Below are 21,761 nucleotides of genomic sequence, written 5' to 3'. Positions count from 1 at the left end.
TTCAAGAGGAAGGAAGAGCCACATCGCGATGTCACAACGTGCGGTCTCGATACTCCGAGACCGCCATTGACACTTTTGCCGCTGGACGGTCCATTGAGACCTAAACCGTCCCATAGAGACGGTGATCAGGAAGACAAAGCCTTGCTGGTCTCGGGGACATCGCAAAGTCCCTGATTGACTCAAGGAAAGCGCTTCAAGCCGGCGGTAAACAGGGAGCCCCCAGGCTGATGAAATCGGGACGCTCCAGAAGGAAGGAAGTCTCTGTTGAGAGTGGGCGGCATACAAAATTTAATAAATAAATAAATTTAATAAATAAAATAAGGAAGTGAAAAGAGAAAGTGAGTCTATCTGGTGAGGTATTTTTTCTATTTTGCTAAAGACTGCCCAAAGAAATTTTTCTTTAAAGCCAAATTAGATCCTTAAGCAAAAGAACTGAGTGGCGAAACTAACCCTAATTGGATTGCTGTGGAAAGTTTTTTTTCTTTGTAACTATTCTTTGTGGATTGAAGTGCTCGCAATGTTTCTCATTTCTCTTAATGTGAACGGATTGATTCTTTTTCTTCTGCTTTTTGTTGCTTTATTTTTTGACTTCTGAATTAAAGCCTTCCTTCTTATTTTAACAATTCTTCCTATTACTTGTTATTAAATCTCACTAAAAGAAATCTAAAGAACTTTGTTTCCTATAAGCCAGAGATAAATATTAGAAAGTGAAAAGTAGCACACTGCCACTTGGAGGTCAGAGGCTGGGGTTTTTGAAACAGCATATCTCTTTTCTTTCATTCTTTGACTTCACTGACTTTGTAGCTGAAGGGTTTGCAACTTGTTTACCGAAACTGATAAAGAGCCAAGGGCACGAATTGTTTTCACAGGTGCCTCTGAACTATTTTGGCAGGGGAAAGAAAGGGAGGGAAACAGAACCCTTCTCCTTTGAAGAGTATAAAAGAACTTGTGTTCAAGTCAATCTAAAATAAAAAAATAAAAGAGGCCTGGAAGGCTAGAGTGGCAGTGGCTATTAGTTTTTTTTCTTTTTTTCTTTCTTCTGTTTTGGAAACATGGATCAATATTCAGATGAGGAAACCTTAAAATTCCAAAATATCTTGGCTGGAATCCAAAATCTATTGGAAGGATATGGGAGAATTGAGAAGAAGTTGGAAAGACTAGTCTTCCTCACAGCAAAAGATGATGGGGTTGGAGCCCCAAAAATTAAAGGGGAGAATGAAGATATAGAAGATAAAGATAAGACAATAGATGAATTTATTAATGGAGCAAATGTAGGTGAAAGTGGAAAGAAGAGAATATGGAAAAGGGAATTGGACGAATTGGAGCTCTACCCCAGATTAGAAGACACAGAAGAAGAAAATAATAGTAATGATGATGGACTTAAGAAGAGAATTTTTTTCAGAAGCAAGATTGACAACCAAAGACAAGCTAATTTTAGTAGCAGCTGGTGGGCAACAAGATTACTGAAAGATCCTTCAAGCAACAAAGTGTGAAGTCTATAAAAACCTTATAGAGATAAAAAGAAGACTGACATCACAATTGGCAAGAGAGATAAGACTGTTTTGTTACTGGAAAGATATAGGTTGACAATGAAAGTTGATAATAAAAAATTAGTTGATTTTGGTGATTAATAAGTAGGAATTTTGTAACTCTTAGATTGTTTTAGATTGTTATCAAATGTTTATTTGCTAACAATTAAGTATAATAATAATGAAATGATAATGGATACAGCGTAATGATATACACATGTATTGGCAATGTAGTAAAAGAAATGTGGATATAAATTGCAAATTGTGACTTGGGAAAAAGATCTATAAATTTTATTAACAAATTTTCATTTAGATCTTGTTATAAAGGTGTAAAGTTTTTTGGGGGGGCTCTGATGAGAGGAGATGGGCATAAATAGTAAATGATTTTAGCCAATTATAATAACAACAAGGAAAGGTCAATGGACATTGTTTAACAATATATACATGCTATGGTATTGGCAAAAGTAACTTGGACATAAATTCTAAACAGTGAGTTGGGGGGGGGGAGGGAGGAATGTTTAAAAATGTTATCTATTGGCTTTTACTTAAAAGATGCTATAAGGTGTAATGTTATTGGAGGATTTTTTTGAAATAGCTAATGAATGCCATTATATGGTTGTGTCTTTAAGTATGAATGATTTGAGGTAAAAGCATGTTCAAATAATTGTAGTCAAATGAGAATTGTGGCACATTGATAGTAAGATATACAAAGATTTTTGACTTAAAGTGTACAATCTAATATGAACTATAAGTAATGACTGTGGAAGAAATGCACAAAGTTATCTGTAACCAATCGACACGCTTTCTACAAGATGTAATGAAGGATGATTCTTTTTTTGTGTTTTTGTTCAATTAAAAAAAATAAAAAAAACCCTGCAGTGATTCACTTGACAACTGTGGCAAGAAAAGTCATCAAATTTTGTGACAAAATTCACTTAACTGTCTTACTTAGCAACAAAACCTTTTGGCTCAGTTGTGGATGTATGCTGAGGACTACCTGTACAATGGGCAATACAAAACACACTTGGACTACTGCATCCATTTTTGGTCACCACAATATAAAAAAGATGCAAAGACTCTGGAAAGATTGCAGAAAAGAGCAACCAAGATGATTTTGGGGCAGGAGGCTAAACTTTATAACAAACCGTTGAAGGAACTGGGAATTTCTAGTCTAATGAAGGACCGGTGTGTGTGTTTGAAAATCTCCCAACATTTGGTGACAATCTCCCAACATTTGAGGGGCTGCCACAAAGAAGTGGAGGTCGACCTGTTCCCCAAAGCACTTTAGGACAGGACAAGAAGGAACCAAGGAGAGAAGTCACCTAGAACTAAGGAGAAAATTCCTGACAGTGAAAACAAGCACCTGCTCTTTGCCTAGCAAGTCACTTAGGAAGCAGGCAAAAGTTTCAAATATGAAACTGATGATTAGGGCCTTCTCAGTGTCAGGCAGCAGCAGCCCTGAGTTCGAATTAAAGGAAGGCCACAGAGCTGAGCTTGTTAACTTACAGTTAGCACATTTTAGAGGAGCTGCACTGTGGAGCAAAGCAGCTGGGGAAGGGAGTGCATGTTTAGGTGGCCTCTCTGGGCAGGGTGAGGGAGGGAGAAAAAAATGGAGCAGGCACAGGACAACACTACTAAACCGTGATCAAGTCACAGGTGAGGGTGGCCTTATCACAGGGCAGCTTAACATTTAGCAGCAGCAGCTGAAGGAGCAGTGACCAGGTGCTGGGGAAGAGTTTGGGGGCTGGAATGCAAAATTGGAATGAGGTATCAAGATGGTATTGGATGGCACCAGATATAAGAATCTGCCCCGGCAGAGAAATGTCCAAATATCACTGGCTTCCTGATCACTTAGGAAGAAACTGACTTTTTTCCTTACAAGCTATGTTTGTTATGTACCAAGAATTGTTGACGGCCTCCAGTGTGCAGCGGGCAAACTGAATAAAGATAAGGCAGTTTATCTTTCTCACACTGTTACAGGATGTTTATCTAGGTGAGATCATTGCAATTTTAAAAAAAAGGAAGTAATCAGATAAAAAAAAGGAAGCATAGAAAATAATTTTTGCATGTAGCAGCGAAGAACTCAGAACTTAACTGAGTCACAGCAAGACTCAGTTTTCCTGCTGCTCTTTCATCCTGCATCATTCATATAAAAAGATGTTTAGATTCTGGAAAGAGCAACAAAGATGGTTAGAGGAGGGTAAAACATGAAGAACGGTTGCAGGAATTCTTAGATTATTTGTCTAGTCTAAGGACCGGCTACTGGGCTCCATTGAGATGAGGTGTGTCCGTTTGTGTGTTTCTGGATCATCTCTTCTTCAGCCCTTGGTTTGATCTGCCCATTTGCAAACTCAGCTGTCCTTTGCCTCCCCAATCTAGTATCCTCAGGGTGGTCCAAAGCCTTTCATGTCCTTCCTTCCTAACATTCTGCTGAGTTGAGAAGAACACGGCCTTTTACTTTAAAAGAACCCGAGATGTTCTTGTTGAATGATGCGTCCCAGCATGTGACACTAAATGACCAAATCTTTGCATGACAAAGACAGAGGTGTGTGTGTTACAATGGCGTGGCCAAATGACAATCGCGCAATGCATTGCGACCTCCCCCCACCCCAGCCTTTGGCTAAACAGATCACTTCTGTGAGGCTGAAGACCACCAGGGACCAAGGACAAAAATTCCTGAAGCTTTTATTTGTAGTCAGTGGACGGTTGGTGTCCATCTGAGTAGTCTGAGAGAGTTTCAGTCTGGGCAGGAAGGGAATCTGGAGCCCACAGCACGAGCCTCAATCCAAGACATTCACACGGGGAGGGATCCCTAATCCTTGTAGGTCAGTCTTCCTCTTTAAACATCTCTATCGACTAAAGATTTGGCAGAAGCAAAAGGCCACCCTGACTGCAGCTTGGCCTAAAGGCGGGAAGAGGAACCAAGGCAGGACTGACCCAGTTCAGCCCCGGGTGCAGGCTGGGATCCTTGGAGCTTAGCTCCACTCACCCTCCCATTTGCCTTTGATGCCCCAAGCCCTCCGTTCCCACATTGCCTGGAGAGCGCCACGTCTTCCCAAAAGGAAAGCTTGGGGCAAAGGAGGGGAGGCATCATCACCAGCCTCTAGGGCAGAAAAATCCTGCAGGGGCTGGCAGAGGTGTGTGGGATCCTCTTGGACTGAGCCCCTCCCCTCAACCCCTGCCCAGTGCCATGGGACTAAATCCACTGCTTGACATATCTTGGCAGGAGAAACTCCTCTTTTTCAGGTTCCCCCACAACAGGGCTGGGCTCAGAGTGGCAACTGCAACCTGAGGGCATTTCTGCCAGCTCCCCATCGCCAGGGCTCCTGCACTCGCAGTCTGCGAAGCCACTGTCCATGGTGTCCAGATCCAGGCTGTTGACGGGGTCGCTTTCCCCCTCCCAGTCGGGAGAGGGCGGCCCCTGGCAGGAGAGGCCTTCCTCGGGGGCTGGGACAGAGAGGCAGGGGCCAAGGAGCAAGGGGGCAGGCAGAAGACCAAAGAATTCCCCCGGGGCCCCTGGGGGAGAGCCAAAGAGGGGGTGGCTTGTCCAGGAGGCCGGCCCAGAGGGAAAGGAGTCCTGCAGGGGCATCTCGTTCCCCAGTAGCAAACAGCCGGAGCCCAGACCAAGGCTGCTGCTGCTGCTGTCGAACTGCAGGCCGCGATAGGCATCCTTCTCGCTGGTTTCCATCTGCTCCTGCAGCTCCTCCTCCAGGGCCCAGCACGGGTGGGCGCTGCTGCAGTGGGAGCAATGGGTTGCAAAATCCTCCGCCACCATGACGGTGCCAATGGAGAGGTGGCCATAGCCCTGCTCCCAGGTGGCATTGCAGCCCTTGGCAAAGGCCTGCAAGTGTTCTGGTAGGAGCGGAGCGGACACTGGAGGCTGCCCATTCCGGCCATCATTCCGGTCTCCCTCGGCACAGCTCAGGAGGAGGCGCTTGGGTCCAATGGCAAACAACTCTGAGACAACTATGCCCCATTCAAAGGCATCGAGGGTGGTTCTAGAGCAAGGAGTGCCCACCCATTTCTGTGGAGAGAAGAAGAGAAATACATGCAGTTTGACCTCTAGAGGAAGGAGGTGCTATCCGGGCAGTTAGTTGCTCCAGAGAATATTGCCCTGGGCACAAACCAGCTGCCAAAGTAACTTTGTCGTATTCGAACGATCAGTTCCTTCGTTCTCGTCTACTCTGCCATCGTGCCAGCCTCTCTTGGAGCTATGCTAAACATCTGAGCTGAAGGTTAGCAGCATATTGAGGCCCCTCCTCTCAATCCCCAGAGGACCAGGGTGTTTGTGGAGATATGGAACAGGGTGGGAAACAAGGTGGAATCCTGTGAAACTCAAACCACAAATCCTCCGGCATCCTCTCTAAATCAGCCATCCCAGAATGGGACTCCCGCAAACCCTTCTGCCTGCTCTGAGCTTAGTAGCCTGGTCAACGGAACCCTTGGCTCTTGAAAGCTCCAGAAGCCACAGGATCCCTCCTTCTCTTCTGGCAATTGTCATCCTACAGAAGGAGGACAGTTTCTGTGACCCACTCGGGGCTAAATCCTGTTAGAAATGAATCTCAAAAAGCATAATTCTGATCACACTTTAGGGGAAAAACAGCTTCCTAATGGTGGGAGGTTTGATGGTGGGTTGATGTGGACTCCCCTTCTTTGTATGGGTCCCACTAGAGAGAACCGTCGATTGGGGATTCTTGAATTTGGACTCCTGCGCTGAGCGAGGGCAGTTGTGGGTGGCAGGTTCACACTTCACTATGCAAGAATATGAAGCTAAGGAGGAGTGGGGAAACACTAGCTCAGCCTCAGAGCCCGTCCACTGGAAGGCTTCAGTCCAGGGGTGGGTTGCTGCTGGCGCTACTGCCGGTTCGCTTCCCTTGTTCACGCACCACACGTTGTTTGCACATGCGCAGTTTCCTGTAAATTGTTCTGCGCACGTGCAGAACATTATAAAATGACTAAAAAACATGCTGGCAACGGCATGGGCGACTGGGCAACTGGTTCAGGGGCATGGCCAGCCTGCCGTCCCTACCAGTTTGGCAACTCCGTCCCAATTTCCACTACGGCTTCACCCGAACCAATGCGACCCAGTAGCAACCCATCTCTGCCTTAGTCCAAATGTTGTCCATGGACTTTGGCTATTCTCCTCCGCCCCTCCCAATGAGCGGATAGGATGACTCACCATAGTCAACCATGGAACAACTTGCTGTGGGCTAATTCAACAATTCAATTTAATGTAATTATTAAATTAAATATTTTAATTGTTGTTATTCACATGTTATTTTGTGTCTCCTTTGGCATCCTTTCTTTAACGATTTGATTCCACTATTTCATTGAAATAGTCATTGACCCCCAGCCCCATGAGATGGGAAGTTATGGGGTGGCGGGACAGAGCTGTGAAAGGTGGGATCTTGTCTGTCTCAGGCCCAGCTGGAGCCCTTGAGAAGAAGAACCTTGGAAGGCCGCTGAAGGTTCCTCTGGCAGCCATGGTATTAAAGGGATCCAGGAACAGCCTAAAATTCCCCAAACCTTTCCTGGGCCTGAGCCATCCTCCCCCACCCCAACTCACCCCTATATCCCTCCATTCTCAAGAGCATCCGGGGACTGGCCAGACCAGGGGAGGTTGCTGCTCAGAGCTCGGCAAGACCTGAGCTTCTGCTATGGACTCCACGTACCGGCCCTAGGAGCCCCGTGCTGCTGTCTTTCCCCAAGACAGAGGGCAGAGGCCTCTCCGCTACTTGCAAGGGCCACCTGTGTGTTCCCTTTGCTGATGTGGGACAGAGGAGCCTCTGCAGAGGCAATTGGGGGCTGGTGGCGACTGCAATGCCTGATGCAGGGGAGGGATGAGATTTGAGTGTGCCTTTTGCTGGGATTCAGCTGTTTGCTTGGGCAGGAAATAGCTTCCCTCCTTCAGCCAAGAGGGTTGCCTGCTTGGGCTTTCCTCTGCCCACAGGAGGGTGATGGAGGAAACCTTACTGTGGCAGAGTAGGGCAGCTGCCACGATAGGCTGGTGGAGGAAGGGGGGGTGCAGAAACTAATCTGTGCTGCTTCCTCACCAACTCTGAGCTGCCAGGTGAGCTGTCCACAGGCTGCCCTCCTGGCCACAGGGAGCCCCTGCTAGGTGGCTCAGACACCCCTTGCAACCAATGTTCCCTTTAATTTTTTTTTAGTGTATGCGGAATAGCATAGTGTTTGAACGACACAGCCGCGCAGCTTGGAGGGAACATTGCTTGCAACTGCAGCCCTCCCCTCCCACAAATTACTTTGGTTAGTAACTGGCAAGGAGCGGCTCTTACCTTGAAGTCTCCATTGAGGGGCTGGAAGAAGGGGGCTGGGCTGGGGGTGAAACAGTCCATCTTCTTCCACAACCTGTGAGGGGAAAAGGCAGTCAATCAGCAGATGTCGTCCCACCTGCTAAAGGCCGAGTGCTGAGCAAGAGTCCCGTCCCTGAGTCATTCAGCAACTTTAGTTTCTCAAGTCCCTGAACCCAGGAGGGGTCTTAAACTGGGGTCTTTGACCCGCCCAGTGGCTGGTCTTCCTGGAAGGAGGGACGGTTGTGACCCCCAGGCCATCATGAGGCAAAGAGCTCATCTGCACGCTGGGATATTCTTGATGAATCTCTGGTCCCTGGCCTCTGCCGATGGCCTCTTGAGATGCTCACCCAGGAGCAAAGCACACCAGCCCCAGCTCATGCAGCTCACCATGGGTTGGATATTGAGTCCAAGATGAAAAAAAGACATGGGGGGGGATCCCTGCAGTGGAAGGAGATGTGGAAAAGCTGCATGGGCTGGGCAAGGCATCTCCTGCTTCTGGCTTCCCCGGCAATGTCACTCACCTCTGGTGGCACCCCAGGAAGGCCATGAGGGCAACAATGGAGCTGAGCACCAGTAAGAACACCTCCAGCCATTGGACTGCGCCAGGCTCCGAAGCTAAAGGAGGGAAGGGAAAGAGTAACTTTGGTCTCCCAAACTTGAACAGCTGGTGCAGAGAGCCTGCTGCTGAGGAAGGCTCCAGAAGCCAGGATTGCGGTCAGGATGCAGGTGTCGGGCAGATCTTTCACTCTCCAGAAACTGGCTTCTCTGCACTGAGAAGGTAACTGGGTAACCCAGGAGAAGCCAGGCTGCCCTTGCGCACAGAAAAGCCCAAAGAGGGGCCTGAGGTCAGGAGGACGTGCCTGGACTGCCTTCCCCCCCACCCCCGGCATCCTGGCTGTGAAGGGGAAGGTGCAGAAGGCAGGGCAGGGCAGGGGGGCTCACCCTTGTGTGTGGTCTTGAAGGAGGCAAGGGGGCTCCAGTCACTCCACGTTCCCTGGTAAGGAGAGGCCGGCCTTGAGCGCACCTGGAACTCATACTCGGTGTCCTGCTCCAACTCCTGGGGCAGAAGCTGTAAACTGTGTAGGTTCTGCAGGGGGGATTTCTGGCTCTGCCCCTGCATGGAGGAAAAGGAGGAGATAACTCCTGGGGGCACTTTTCCGAGTCCCCAGAAAGAACCTCCAGGAGTTGTGGGATTAAGCTGACCATGATTGCCAGAGAAAAGCTCAAATTGTCCTCAGAAAACAGTCTCTGAGGGACGGGGGTGGGGAGGATGTCCAGTCATGCCAAAAATTGCCCCATGGGATGTTCTAGGCCCCCCTGACTTTGATTGGGCCTCAGCGGTTATTTCTTGAGATTTTTTTCAAAGCAGCTCCCCCCGCCCTTCCTGAGCTGCCATGAGATGATGGCTTGCTGGGGGCAGCAGAAAGACTCAGCCTTGTTCTCGAATCTCAGTCCCACTCGGCTATGTTTGGAGGAATAGCTACAGGGCCTCGATCCCTTACAGATTAACAGAGTTGGAAGAGACCCTGTAGGTCATCCAGTCCAACCCCCCCCCCCATCCAAGCAGGAGACCCTGCCTCCACTGTTTCTGACAAAGGGCAGTCCAGTCTCTTCTTGAAAACCTCCCGTAATGAAGGCACAACTTCTCCCACGAAAACTGAAGGCAACTTATGTTCCATTGGGAGATTGTTCTCACTGGGGTGGCCAAGGAGGTGGCCTTTCCTTTGGCATCATGCCAGGGAAGTGCCAGGGAAGTTGGAGGAAACCTGGTTTTTAAAAATGCTGCTTTTCATAGGAAGTCCAAAGCTCTTCTCCCAGCCTTGGAGAAGAGACAGGCTAACTTTGTTAAACAAGCATCATTTGCATTTTTAAAAAGTGGGAGACTTAGTCGAATAAAGGCAAAAAGGAGGGGCAATTGCAAAAGGTCATAAGTCTTTCCCTAACATTAATTTTCCAAGTATTGTCTCAGCTGCAAAGATAAAATAATGTGTGCCTCACTTTAAAGGAAGCTTTTCTGCGTTTCCAGGTTTGCCTCATGAAAGGAGGAGGGCGAGTGGGAGGGAAGACTCCCCCACCCCACCCTCCTAGGATGGAGCTGCTGCCTGGCTGGGGGCATTGGATGGCTTGCTCTGAAGCCCAGAGCCGACCTGCTGCCCTTCGAGGGGGACGGGCCAGCCATAGGCTGCTCTGGATGGTCCCTGGACTCCTCCCTGCGGGTGCCTTTGGATGACCTCCCGAGCCCCATCCCTTGAATCCCCCCCTTCCCACTCTGCCTCCTCACCTGCCAGGGCTGGACTTTTTCCTTGTACCACAACTCATACTGCAGGTTGTCGCTCAGTAAGTGGTACTCAGGGTCCAGGTACTTGGTCTCCCAAGAAAGGGTGTAGCCGGCAGACGAGGCAGCTGCGGCCAGGTGGATTGGCGGATATGGCTTAACTGGGAAGGGAAGAAGCCACACTGGGGCACCCCACGACAGGGGGCATTCCCCCACCCACCCTCCCAAGGAGGAGAGAATGAAGGTGGCCCAGAGGGCCGAAGGGGCAACCCTCGCTTTAACTCCCTCTCCAAAACCCCGCCTGAGTCCTTGGTTTGCTTTCTTCTGCAGTAGCCAGAGACCACGTTTGCTTGGGCAGTTGCTGAAACGGCTTTTAGAGGCATTAAAGAAAAGCCTGTTTTCTGGCCCCGTCTTGCTCTTTGCAGCCTTGTCTTTGCGTGTGTTGTGTACAAACACTGTGGCCTTGAACATCAGAGCACCTTCACTGTGCTCAGTTTCTTCACTGCAAGGCCCATAAAGATAGCAAGCAAGGCCTGTGTTGCAGCCCTCCCGCCTGCTCCGGGAAAGCAGATCCCGGGCAAGGAGCAGCTGGAGGCTCCCTGAGGCTCTGGGGAGGGAGGGGTCACGGAGGAAAAAAGGATCACAAGAAAAGCAGCACCGGGTGATGTCCCAGGGGCGGCCCTTGGGGCCTCTTTGTCCAGCTGCGCCCAGCTGCTGAATCTCTCGCACCTGCCTGGGAGTTCTAGCACAGGTCTGAGCTAAGGTGGCGCAGTGGTTAAATGCAGCACTGCAGGCTACTGCTAGATCAGCAGTTCAGCGGTTCAAATCTCACCGGCTCAGGGTTGACTCAGCCTTCCATCCTTCTGAGGTGGGTAAAATGAGGACCCAGATTGTTGGGGGCAATATGCTGACTCTCTGTAAACCGCTTAGAGAGGCCTGAAAGGCCTATGAAGCGGTATATAAGTCTACTGCTATTGCTATTGCTATTGCTTTGGTTGCACTCACTGTGATTCTGGAACAGGAACTTCCTGTTGCAATCTCGGGGCAGCCGCAAAGGTTCCTCCGCAGGAGTTGTGGCGATGCTGACCTGAAAAGTGTTGGTGGCAAAGCAGAGCTTCTGCTCGGAGAAGCAGGCATAGCGTGCGTGGGTGGCATTGCTGGCAGTGAGGTTGAAGGAGCAGCTCCCACCATCTCCACAGTTCCTGGGAAAAATGAAACTCTTGGGAGAGTCCAACAAAGAGGCTGCTTCCCAGGGACCATGGAGGGCTTGCAGGAGGGGAGCGAAATGCCCGATCCCCCCTCCCCAAGAGGCGTTCTGGGCTTCCTCCAGCTCTGCAGGTAGAAGGCTGAAGCTCTGGACTGCAACCCCCCAACCTGCCCTTCAAGGAGGATCCCTTGTAACAGGAGAACTGCCCCCCCCCCCGATCCCTGGCATGGATTTGGCCATGCAGGACGACTGTCCAGGCTAACAGAGCCCGGCTGGGAAATGGCTGCAGCTGAGGCTCCTGCACTTTGGATGGACAGGAGGGCCTGGGGAGCTGGAGGGGGGCACAGGGCCTCATCCTCATACCTACCACTGTGCGGTGAGGTTGTACTGGGCCCTGTGAGCTGGGCTGAGGCCACCTCCCCATGTGCATTCCAGTCGCTGGATGTAGTCCGCGAAACAGGTGAGCTCCTGGCACGCGGAGGCTGTGTAGAAAGCAAGAAGCTGCCACGTCGGTTGCGGTGCCACAAAGGCCACGAAGGCCCAGTCTGCCCCCCCCTGTCTCTAAGAGCTCCCCCCTTGCCAGCAGCTGGATCTCCTGCTCTGCCCCGGAAGCCCTTTTTGTTCAGAGTCAGTGGGTGGCTGGGTGGGCACCTGCAGAAAGACCTCCAGGCCCTACATTTCCAGCAATAAAAAGGTAGCATCCTGAGGGCCGCACAGGATGGACTTTGTAATACTTGAAACATGGCTTTTGTAGTACTGTTGCACTGGCTAACAATCAAGGGTTTTCTTGTATTTTAAATTTGTTTTTTCAAATGTATTCTTAATAGTCTGCCAGAAGCCTTCACCTTTAAGTAAAAGCCTCTCTTTCAGAAACCATGAGTGGCAGGAGAGCATTGGGTACCCTGCAGATTTCCTTTTCCACTGTTCTCACAACTCAGTGAACAAAAAAAATACTCAAGCCCAACCTTGGGAAGCTCTGAGAAGGTGCCAGACCCAAATCCATTTTTATGTTTTTCCTTTCCAAATGTTTCTCTTACTTCTTTTACTCAAAATGCAATGCTCTTTTCTATGGCTTTTCTCACATATTATTGGATGTTGTAACTCTTCTGATGTAATTGGATAGGGGACTATTTCTAAAGTAATCAACTTTGCTTTGAAGTCCTTTGTGGTGCTACCTGTAAAAGTCAATGCAATCCATTTTTCCTGGCTCCCCTTTTCATAGGGAGAGCCCACTTTATCAGAGTACTTTAATAATTTATTTTAAATTATCTTCCGACTTGGTTGCTTATTGGAAAAGGTAAACTGAGCCAGAACCTAGAGTCAGGTTTAGTCAACAGTTCCCAGCAAGGCTGCAGGCGAGGTGGAGAAAAGGCAAGGAAGAGTGTTAGGCCAACAGTTCCTGGTTGACTTCCTGCTTTTTCCATGCGGACATGTGGGGGGGAGATATTTTGCCATGTCCTTCTGTCCCTTTGGCCAAATGGGCACACGGTGTCTTCCACAATTGCACAGTAGCACAGTCACCACATTTTGTAGTACTGTTGTAGTTAGTACCAACTTTATGTTTTAATCACTTACATTAGCACTGAAACATGCCACTGGCTTCTAGCGTGGTATTAAAAAATTTGCATAGCCTCAGTGAAGTGCTGATTAAAATAACTAAATTAATAAACAAGATACTAAGAAACAGCCTTTCTGGTCCCTAATATTTCAGAAAATTTCCCCTCATAATTCCCTTTGGCTTTTCCTCTCTGCACCAAGCTTTTGATGTACAGATAGTGGGTCCTCCTTTCCCAGGCACAGGAAAGCAGCAGATGGGAGAAGAGGTAAAGTGGGACAAAGATACACAAACCAGCAAAGATACAAACATCACTTTTCTAGTACACAAGTGCAGGGGTGATTTGAAGCACCTTGGTTATGACCTGCATGGGATTTGCTTGTGAGTACACAAAATTGTTCATCTGTCCACCCATTGTAGGGCACTGGGGGAAGAGCTTTTCCCCACCTGCTGCATTGCAGATACCTGCAGATACGTGCAAGTTGGGCCCTGTGCTGTGCAGCCAGGATGTTTTGGGGGTGGAAGGAAGCAGGTGGGCCCGAAAAGCGAAACGCTGGGGCTGCTGGTTATTTGGATAAAGCCAGATTTGTCCCTTTGACCCACTAAGCCCTGGTTCGTCTTTGCTCCTGCCGATGCTTGGGGCAGCCAGGAGAGCGTCTCTCTGGTGATCTCTGAGGGGTCCCATGGCAACCGAGCCACTTCCCAAGGCAAGGCTTCCTAGGTGACGGTTGGCTTGACAGGTGAGAGTCCTTCCTAGCACCCTATGGAAGACCTGCAATGTTTTTTTGCTTGGGTGTTATGCTGCTGTGATCAAACTCATCAGCAGTAATTAATGTGTATTAAACCTCATTTCGGAGCAGGTCAGGCAGAAACATTTTGGACAGCTGTAGAAATGAGAGGGGGAGAGAAATCCAGACCTCCACCCCAAAAGTAGCTTTGGGTCCTGGATATAAGGTCTCACCCTGAAGTCAGGGGTGGTAGATACTTACCTTCCCTACTGGTTCTCAAATGTGAGCATCCGTGTGCATTCTGCGCATGTGCTTTTGGCGAACAAAAGGCCTAAATGGGATGCCATAGACCCAGATGCGGGTGGCGAATCGGTTTGAACCAGTAGAATCCCGCCTCGGCCTGAAGTGCAGCTCTGGGTTTTTGATTTGTGCTCAGCTGGAAGGGAGAACTGAGCGGCTCTGACAAATGAAACTGGGCATCCCAGACTCTTTGGGCAATGGGGGTTGTCCAGACAGGCTTTTGTAATTGTAGGTCACTCTGGATGACACAAGTGTGTTCGCTAGAACAGGCCCTCAAAATGTAGAGCCAGATGACAAAGGCCACTTACTGTGCTGAAGGAGAAGCAGCACCACAGCCATCTGGCCCAGACACATCCTCCTCTTCCTCCTCCTTCTCTCAGGACTGCTTCACTGGCTTCTTCTGCGTCTTGGTCAAGAAGAGTTAGCAGTGGTGGCAAGTCAGGAGGCAGAGCTTATGGACCCCCAGGTGCAGGCTATATCGGGAGACAGCAGAGACATTTGCATTTCAGGGACAGGACTATTTTCCAACTCAAAGCAGAGAACCAAGCTTGAAACCATTCCCTTAGCCAGCCTGCCATCTCTTCAACCCAGAGGAAGCCCAAGGCCTCAAAATCGGACAGAGTAAGTACAGCACATTGGTCATCTATGCAGAATTTCCGATGGTTTTACAGTGTTGATCTTGTCCTTCTGTCCTAAGAGGATAGGATTTCATCCAGGGCTATTTGGGATTTTCCATAACCTTCTTTTCTCTTTTTTTAATTGAAAATTTAAAAAGCTTTTACAAATATTTACCTCCCCTCCCCCACCCTCCCCACCTGAACCCATCTCCCCTCCAACCTCCCCCCCCCTGACTTCCCAGAGCAAATACAGGGTATAAATCTTTAACAATCATATTCTAAAGTAAACTAAAAAAACTTTAACATCATCCTCACTTGTACTTTAACTCCTCTTTTGTTAAGCTAACTCTAAACAAATTATGTCATTCCTTGCTTCTTCAATCATAGGCTATCTGGAGTTTCTTAGTCCCATATTTATTTTGAATATAATCAATCCATCTTCTCCACTCCAGTTTATATTTCTCGTCTGAGTGATCCTTGAGATATGCTGATATTTTAGCCATCTCTGCTGTTTGTTACTTTTAATGTCCATTCTTGAATAGTAGGCAAATCTTCCTTCTTCCAGTATTGCGCCACCAACAGTCTTGCTGCCCTTGTTAGGTTCAAAATCAAACTAGTCTCTATAACAGTACAATCAGTAGTTATACCTAACAAGAATAACTGAGGGGTAAACTTTATCCTCTTTTTAAAAATATTTTGCATAATCCACCATATTTTTATCCAAAATGCTTTAACCTTTTTGCAAGTCCATCATATATGGTAATATGTAGCATCAACACAATCACATCTCCAGTATTTAGGTTGTAAATTTGGATACATGCAAGCCATCCAAGACTATAATTTGTGCTGTTTGTTCCTGATATATTGCATTGATTGATTGTAGAAAATACTCTCCAATTTGTGTCTTTTGCATTGTTTTCATTAAAAAATTGCCAATTCACTCGATCAAATGCTTTCTCTGCGTCTAGAAATATAAGTGCTGCGGGGACTTGGTTATTATTTCCCAAATACTCCAATATATTAACAATTTGTCTTACATTACTTCTCATTTGTCTCCCTTGTATAAAACCAGTTTGATCATTGTGAATCAGTTGCTGAGTAACCAACATCAACCTATTCGCTAGTATTTTGGCAAAAAAATTATAATCTGTATTAAGTAATGATATAGGCCTATAATTTTTTGGCTGACTAAGATCTTGATCTTCTTTGGGTATCAAGGATATAAAAGCTGTTCTCCAAGATGGAGGTTCCTTCCCTTCCATTTGGATTCTGTTAAATAATTCCTTAAGAGGTTCTACCATTTCTAATTGTAAATTTTTATAGTAAACCACTGTCAAGCCATCTGTGCCCGGTGCTTTCCCAGCCTTTAACTGTTTAATTACCTGGAGGATTTGCCCCGAAGTTATTGGTTGATTCAATCTCTCCCTTTGCTCATCCTTAACTATAGGTATTTTTTCTTTGTCCAAGTATCTATCTATATCTAAGCCTTGTATTTTATCACCCATGTACAATTCTGTAAAAAATTCAAGGAAGGCCTTTTGGATCATAGCCTGTTGATAAACTTCTTTACCTTTATAATATATTTTTTGTATGTTACGAGATTTTTGTTTCTTCCTGGTCATATATGCTAACCATCTACCTGGTTTATTTGCATTGCAAAAAGTATTATGTTTAGCATATAACAAATTAGTAGCCACCTGATCTGACATCAGCATATTAAATTGTGCTCGTAAGAGGGTAATTGCCTCTTTTATCTTCTTGTCTCCTGGGTTTGATATTAACTCCTGCTCTTTCTTCTTAATCTCTTCCTCTAGTTCCTTTCTTTTTTCCCCCTGTCTACATCTATGTAACTTATTTAAATTTATTAGGACTCCTCTCATATACGATTTGCTTGTATCCCAAACCATTTCCATAGATGTACCCTTGTTCATATTAAAAACAAAATATTCTCTCAACAATTTTTTACATTCATTGACATTTTTCTCATATCTAAATAAATTTTTGTTTAACCTCCAACACCTTCTAGATTCCTTCCCATATTCCAATTCTATCCAAACCGGGTTATGATCTGTTAAGGCTCTGGAACATATCTTCGTCTTCTTTACCTTAGAAAGCAAATCATTTGTAGTTAGTATAAAGTCAATCCTAGAGAAAGATTGATGTCTATCAGAAAAAAATGTAAAGTCCTGTTCTTTAACATTCCTTTCTTGCCAGACATCTCTTAGCTCCAAATCGTCCATCATATTGAAGAAAGACTTAAATAATTTGGCTCGTGTTTGGAGATTTTATAGAAGACCCTTCTTATCCTTCTTGGTATCCAAGACTCCATTCCAATCACCCATTAGTATGCAGGATGCAGGATCTTGTGTTAACTTGGTATGGAGCATCTTGTGAAATTTCTCTTGTTGTTGATTAGGGGCATATACTCCCATTAAAAGTATCTTTTTCCTTTCTAATAATAATTCTATTGCAATATATCTTCTTTGAGAGTCTGCTTCAATTAGTTCAGCTTTCATATCCTTTCTTAGGTATATAACTATACCATTTTTCTTCTCTGAGCCGGAGGCTACAAAATGTTGTCCAAGTCTTGCATTCATCAAATATTTCTGGCCATTTGTTCTAATATGTGTTTCTTGCAGGCAAATTACATCATTCTTGAATTGTTTCAAATAATGGTTTTTTTCCCTTTTCTGTGGTGAATTTAAGCCATTGACATTCCAAGTTAAGAATTTAATTATCATCTTTAGCTCCCTGAAGCTTTTTAAGAGCCACCTGGAAATCCTGTAGTTTGGTTTTCGGCCTGGCTCCTCCCACCGCTTCTGAGCTAGTATCTATGGCTTCTTGAACCATTGTCTGAGCTTGTTGCTGAGCTTGTTGCTTCTTTAGTTCTTGTTCCTTACGTCTGGTAACTGCTCAGGTTTGTCTTTGCTCCTTGGATCCTTCTAACTCCACCAGAGGGTTCCGAACTTGGGCCACCTCCAATGGTCCTTGAGTATCTTGCTGTCTGGTCTGTCCTTCTTGCTCCCTTTCTCTGGATCCTGGAGGTGGGGGATGTCCAGTCTTTAGTACATTGCTGTAAAAATCTCTGGCCTTCCAAACTGAGTTGAGACGATATCTTTGTCCCAGGTAGTTGACCACTAATCCATCTGGAGCGTCTCATCTGTATTGTAACTGACAGTTAGTCAGTTACATAATCTTCTTTTCTCTCGTTGTCTTGTTGAACACCTATTAGTATCTTATTAGTATCATTGTTATGAATATAATTACATTGTTATTATTATTACTTTGTCATTTTGCATGTACACAGAACTTAGCACTGGAGACAAATCAACCTTGACCAAATAAAGTATTGTGTTCTGTTCTGTTAATCAGAGAGAAAGGCTTGATTTTGTTGTGGCTAAATTGCTAAATGTTCAGGCTTTGGCCTGTCCATCTTGTAGGAGGCTCCCTAGTCCCCCTTGAACCCCAGGCTTTGAACAAGGTGATGGGGAAGACCCAGCAGCATTGCAGGCATGGTCATGGGCGATTTCAGTTGCTGCGACGTCACCTGGGAATCTAACTCTGCCAAGAGAGAAGTCTAGCCCATTTCCATCCTCTCTTGCCAACATTTTCATGTGTCAGAAGGTGGGAAATGGAATAAGGTGCCCGCCCTACTCCTACTCCTTACCAAGAGCCAAGTTGATTGAAAGTATTTCAAGAGCCGAGGTGGCGCAGTGGTTAAATGCAGCACTGCAGGCTACTTCAGTTGACTGCAGTTCTGCAGTTCGGCTGTTCAAATCTCACCGGCTCAAGGTTGACTCAGCCTTCCATCCTTCCGAGGTGGGTAAAATGAGAACCTGGATTGTTGTTGGGGGCAATATGCTGACTCTATAAACCGCTTAGAGAGGGCCCTATGAAGCGGTATATAAGTCTAACTGCTATTGCTATTGCTATAAATATTAGGAAAAAGTCCTCTAGCTAATGGTAACAAAGAAAGAAGGAACAGTCTTGAATGTTAGATTTCAGAACAACGGATTTTGATCAACTCTGTTGAAGAAATGTCAGATCCAGTGGTTTAAAACACTGAAAGAGAAAAAAGAAAAATGGGGCATGAAATACTATTAGGTGGGAGCTTAGTGTGAGACACACAGGGCTAGCTCCATACTGAAAAGAAAAAGGATAGACATACAAATGTCCAAGAAGAGGATGATCCGAGACAGCAATCAGAAACTCCAGGGATTGGCCAAAAGGCTGATGCACAGAATGAGCTGAGGCAAGGAATGTTCAAACCTAGGAGAAACTAAAAGGAAATTTTGGTGTATGCCAGACATGCAAAGAGGCTGTCAGACCGTTATGAAGAGAAAGGTGAAAGGAAAAGGGGTAAAAAGCTTAGAAGGGTGAAAAGGCAGAAAGTTGCAACTCATAGTTTAGATTTCTTAGGAAGGAAATGGAACTCTGGCTCTCCATGGTTGTCCCACTAATGGAAGGAGGACGTGGCAGGTGTTGGTTGGACCAGGAGAGGGTAAAGGGCAGTTAGCTAACGGAAATCCCTCAGGCCAGAGGGAGACTGGAAAAAAGAAGCCAAGGTAAACTTTGGGTTGCCTCTGAGAACCCCTGGAGGGCTGGTGAGGTCCCAGAAGACGGGAGCCAACTGATACTGTTCCCTCCCATGAAGGAAAGAGGTCAACTCACTTAATGGCTTGCTTAGTGACTTGCTTAGTGACTGGATAGGAAAAAATATTGTAAGTGTGTCATGGTCAGTCTTAAAAATGGTGTTATAAAGACTGAGAAAATATGGACTTTTTGCAATTGGAATGTGAACTACTGTGACCCTTGTGAATGGCTAGCCAGGGAAAGTGGAAAGCTTACAAGGCACAGCAGCCCCTGTAGATGGACAGAGTTCTTGCTGTGGAAAGCCTCTCTTTAGCCCTTCAATCTTCCCAGTGGATAAATGGAAGCTTAGTTCTTCCTAGAATTTCTGCGATATCCTTGGTGAAACCATTGAATCCTCCAAGTCCTGAGGTGCAGGGAACGCTGTAGGAGATCAAGGGGAATGGAACAGCCAACGTTATGGGCAATTCTGCGCCACCCAGAGCAGAGAAAACTGTGGGCTGGTGTGGCCACTGTGGAGTCATCAAGACGGGGATTGACTCATCTTGTTGATTTTGGGGAATTACTCTGGTGAGCACAGGAATCAGTGGCAGTGGCCACAGATGCAGGAAATCCTCCCCAAGAGAGGCTGCTCGCCTGCTCCTTTCCAGAGAAGCAGTGAATGCAAGTGGTCTTGTCAGTAGCTACTTGAACAATTGCCTCAGAAAATATACCTCAGCTGTTTTGAGGGCTTTTCATGCTGTCGAGAGTTCATTTACATTAAGTAGAACAGGGGTGTCCAACTCAAGGCCCGGGGGCCAGATTTGGCCTGTGGTGTACTTAAATCTGGCCCACAGGGCCGTCCTGGAAATGAAGGATTGGTGCTCTGCCAGCGAAAACGCAGCATTCCCGAGCTCCGTTTTTGCTGGCAGAGGGTTGCAGGAGGCAATCCCAGCCAAAAACACAGCTCGGGAGCCTGTTTTCTTTGGCAGAGCGCTCAGGCTGCCACAGGTACCCCCAACACTAGTGATATCAAGTTGGCCACCCCGGGCCTCCAGGTCAAACACTAATGCAGCCCTCAATGAAATCAAGTTTGACATCCTTGGCGTAGAAGCATCGTGGCTGGATCATTGCAGTCAGCCACCCAGACAGGCCTGCATGGGTTATTCCAGAGTAAAAGATGCTGTAGTAGTAGTAGAAGTTGTGTAGAGAATTGTGGGGCTGACTTGGAATGAATCTGTTATCAAGAGAAAATCTAAAGTGGGGCTAAGATGACGGTTGATGTTTTCTAAGTGGAAATGGGAACCTTGCTACAATGGATGCATTTGCATATGGGATAATTTACTACTGTAGTGAGACCAATGTAAGTTTTAGTAACTGCTGAATGTCATATAATTCGGTAACACCTCATCTGAATCTGGGGTGCCAAGGTTCACAACTTAAGCATCAAGTACTTAAGTCAAAGCAGATCCGGCCTCCTGGAGTTGTGGCCGCTCCATCACTAGAGGAGCCCTGCCTTGGCTGGTCCAAGAACCCACTATGGAAGCCAAGGAGTCCAAGTTAGGGAAGATGTTAATGAACCTACAGAATGGAAGTCAAAGGCCTAGTGGGAAATGCTGAAGATATGGCAGTCAATGTGGAGCTTTAGAATTCCTTGGGGAGGGGGGTAGTATAGTTGCTAGGTGGGAGGATTGACGGTGAGAACAATTGATCAGTGGAATGGCTTGTCTCCACGGAAGACTTTAAAGAAGAGATTGGACAGCCATTTGTCTGGAATGGTCTGGAACTGTGCTTCTCAACGGTGGTCTGTGGACCACTGGGGTGGAGGGTGCAACATCATCACAGGGGATCCGCAAAGACTTGAAGAAACGTTTGAATCTTGAGTTAAGTCTTGGTGGTCCATGGCCACAGAAGCTATTTACAGGCAGTCCGTGGTGAAGAAAAGGTTGAGAACCACTGGTCTAGGATCTGCTGTTTGAGCAGGGGGTTGGACTAGAAGACCTCCAAGGTCCCTTCAGACTCTGTTATTTTGTACTGTTCAAATGAAGTAAGTGGTGATGTTGGGAAAGAAGAGATTGAGGTGGAGAGTAAGACTTACTACTGGTTTTGTAAATAATGTTAATCTTGACAGAGGTCAGATTCCAACAGTTCTTTGATGTGAACAAATAAGCAAGATTTTGAAAAGAGAGATGAGGAGCCAGGATTGAAGTCTCATATAAGCAGAATCCAATAATTCTTATAGCAATAGCAGTAGACTTATATACCGCTTCATAGGCCTTTCAGGCCTCTCTAAGCGGTTTACAGAGAGTCAGCATATTGCCCCCAACAATCTGGGTCCTCATTTTACCCACCTCGGAAGGATGGAAGGCTGAGTCAACCCTGAGCCGGTGAGATTTGAACCGCTGACCTGCTGATCTAGCAGTAGCCTGCAGTGCTGCATTTAACCACTGCGCCACCTTGGCTATGTACTTTAATTGAGTTTAAATTTCCAGAACCAGTTCAAATTGTGACATAGGGCAAGGGAGTAATTAATTGATGGAATGGAGGAACGTTTGTGCATTATGCCTGTTTGAGTCGCAGCATAGCAGCCAGGTGGCTGGTGAAGAGAAAATAAGGCCCCCACTTTCAAAAGTGGGACAGAGAATACCTACAGATTTCAGGCCACTCAGT

The 21,761-nt window shown here is 46.6% G+C and overlaps 1 protein-coding gene across 1 annotated transcript; it reads right to left on the bottom strand.

Annotated features, from left to right (window-relative positions):
- Positions 1-4,218: 4,218 nt before the first annotated feature.
- On the bottom strand, positions 4,219-14,244 carry IL21R (interleukin 21 receptor). The gene is made up of 8 exons (XM_032231056.1): positions 14,214-14,244; positions 11,690-11,804; positions 11,121-11,317; positions 10,122-10,276; positions 8,783-8,954; positions 8,362-8,455; positions 7,823-7,895; positions 4,219-5,553 (listed from the first exon to the last, which is right to left on the bottom strand). Exons 1-8 carry the CDS (start codon positions 14,242-14,244, stop codon positions 4,726-4,728), a joined length of 1,665 nt encoding a protein of 554 aa, XP_032086947.1. The 3' UTR covers positions 4,219-4,725.
- Positions 14,245-21,761: the final 7,517 nt, after the last annotated feature.

The sequence above is a fragment of the Thamnophis elegans genome, chromosome 14 (assembly GCF_009769535.1).
Source record: "Thamnophis elegans isolate rThaEle1 chromosome 14, rThaEle1.pri, whole genome shotgun sequence".
Lineage (NCBI taxonomy): Eukaryota > Metazoa > Chordata > Lepidosauria > Squamata > Colubridae > Thamnophis > Thamnophis elegans.
This window is presented reverse-complemented; position numbering and strand designations above follow the sequence as displayed.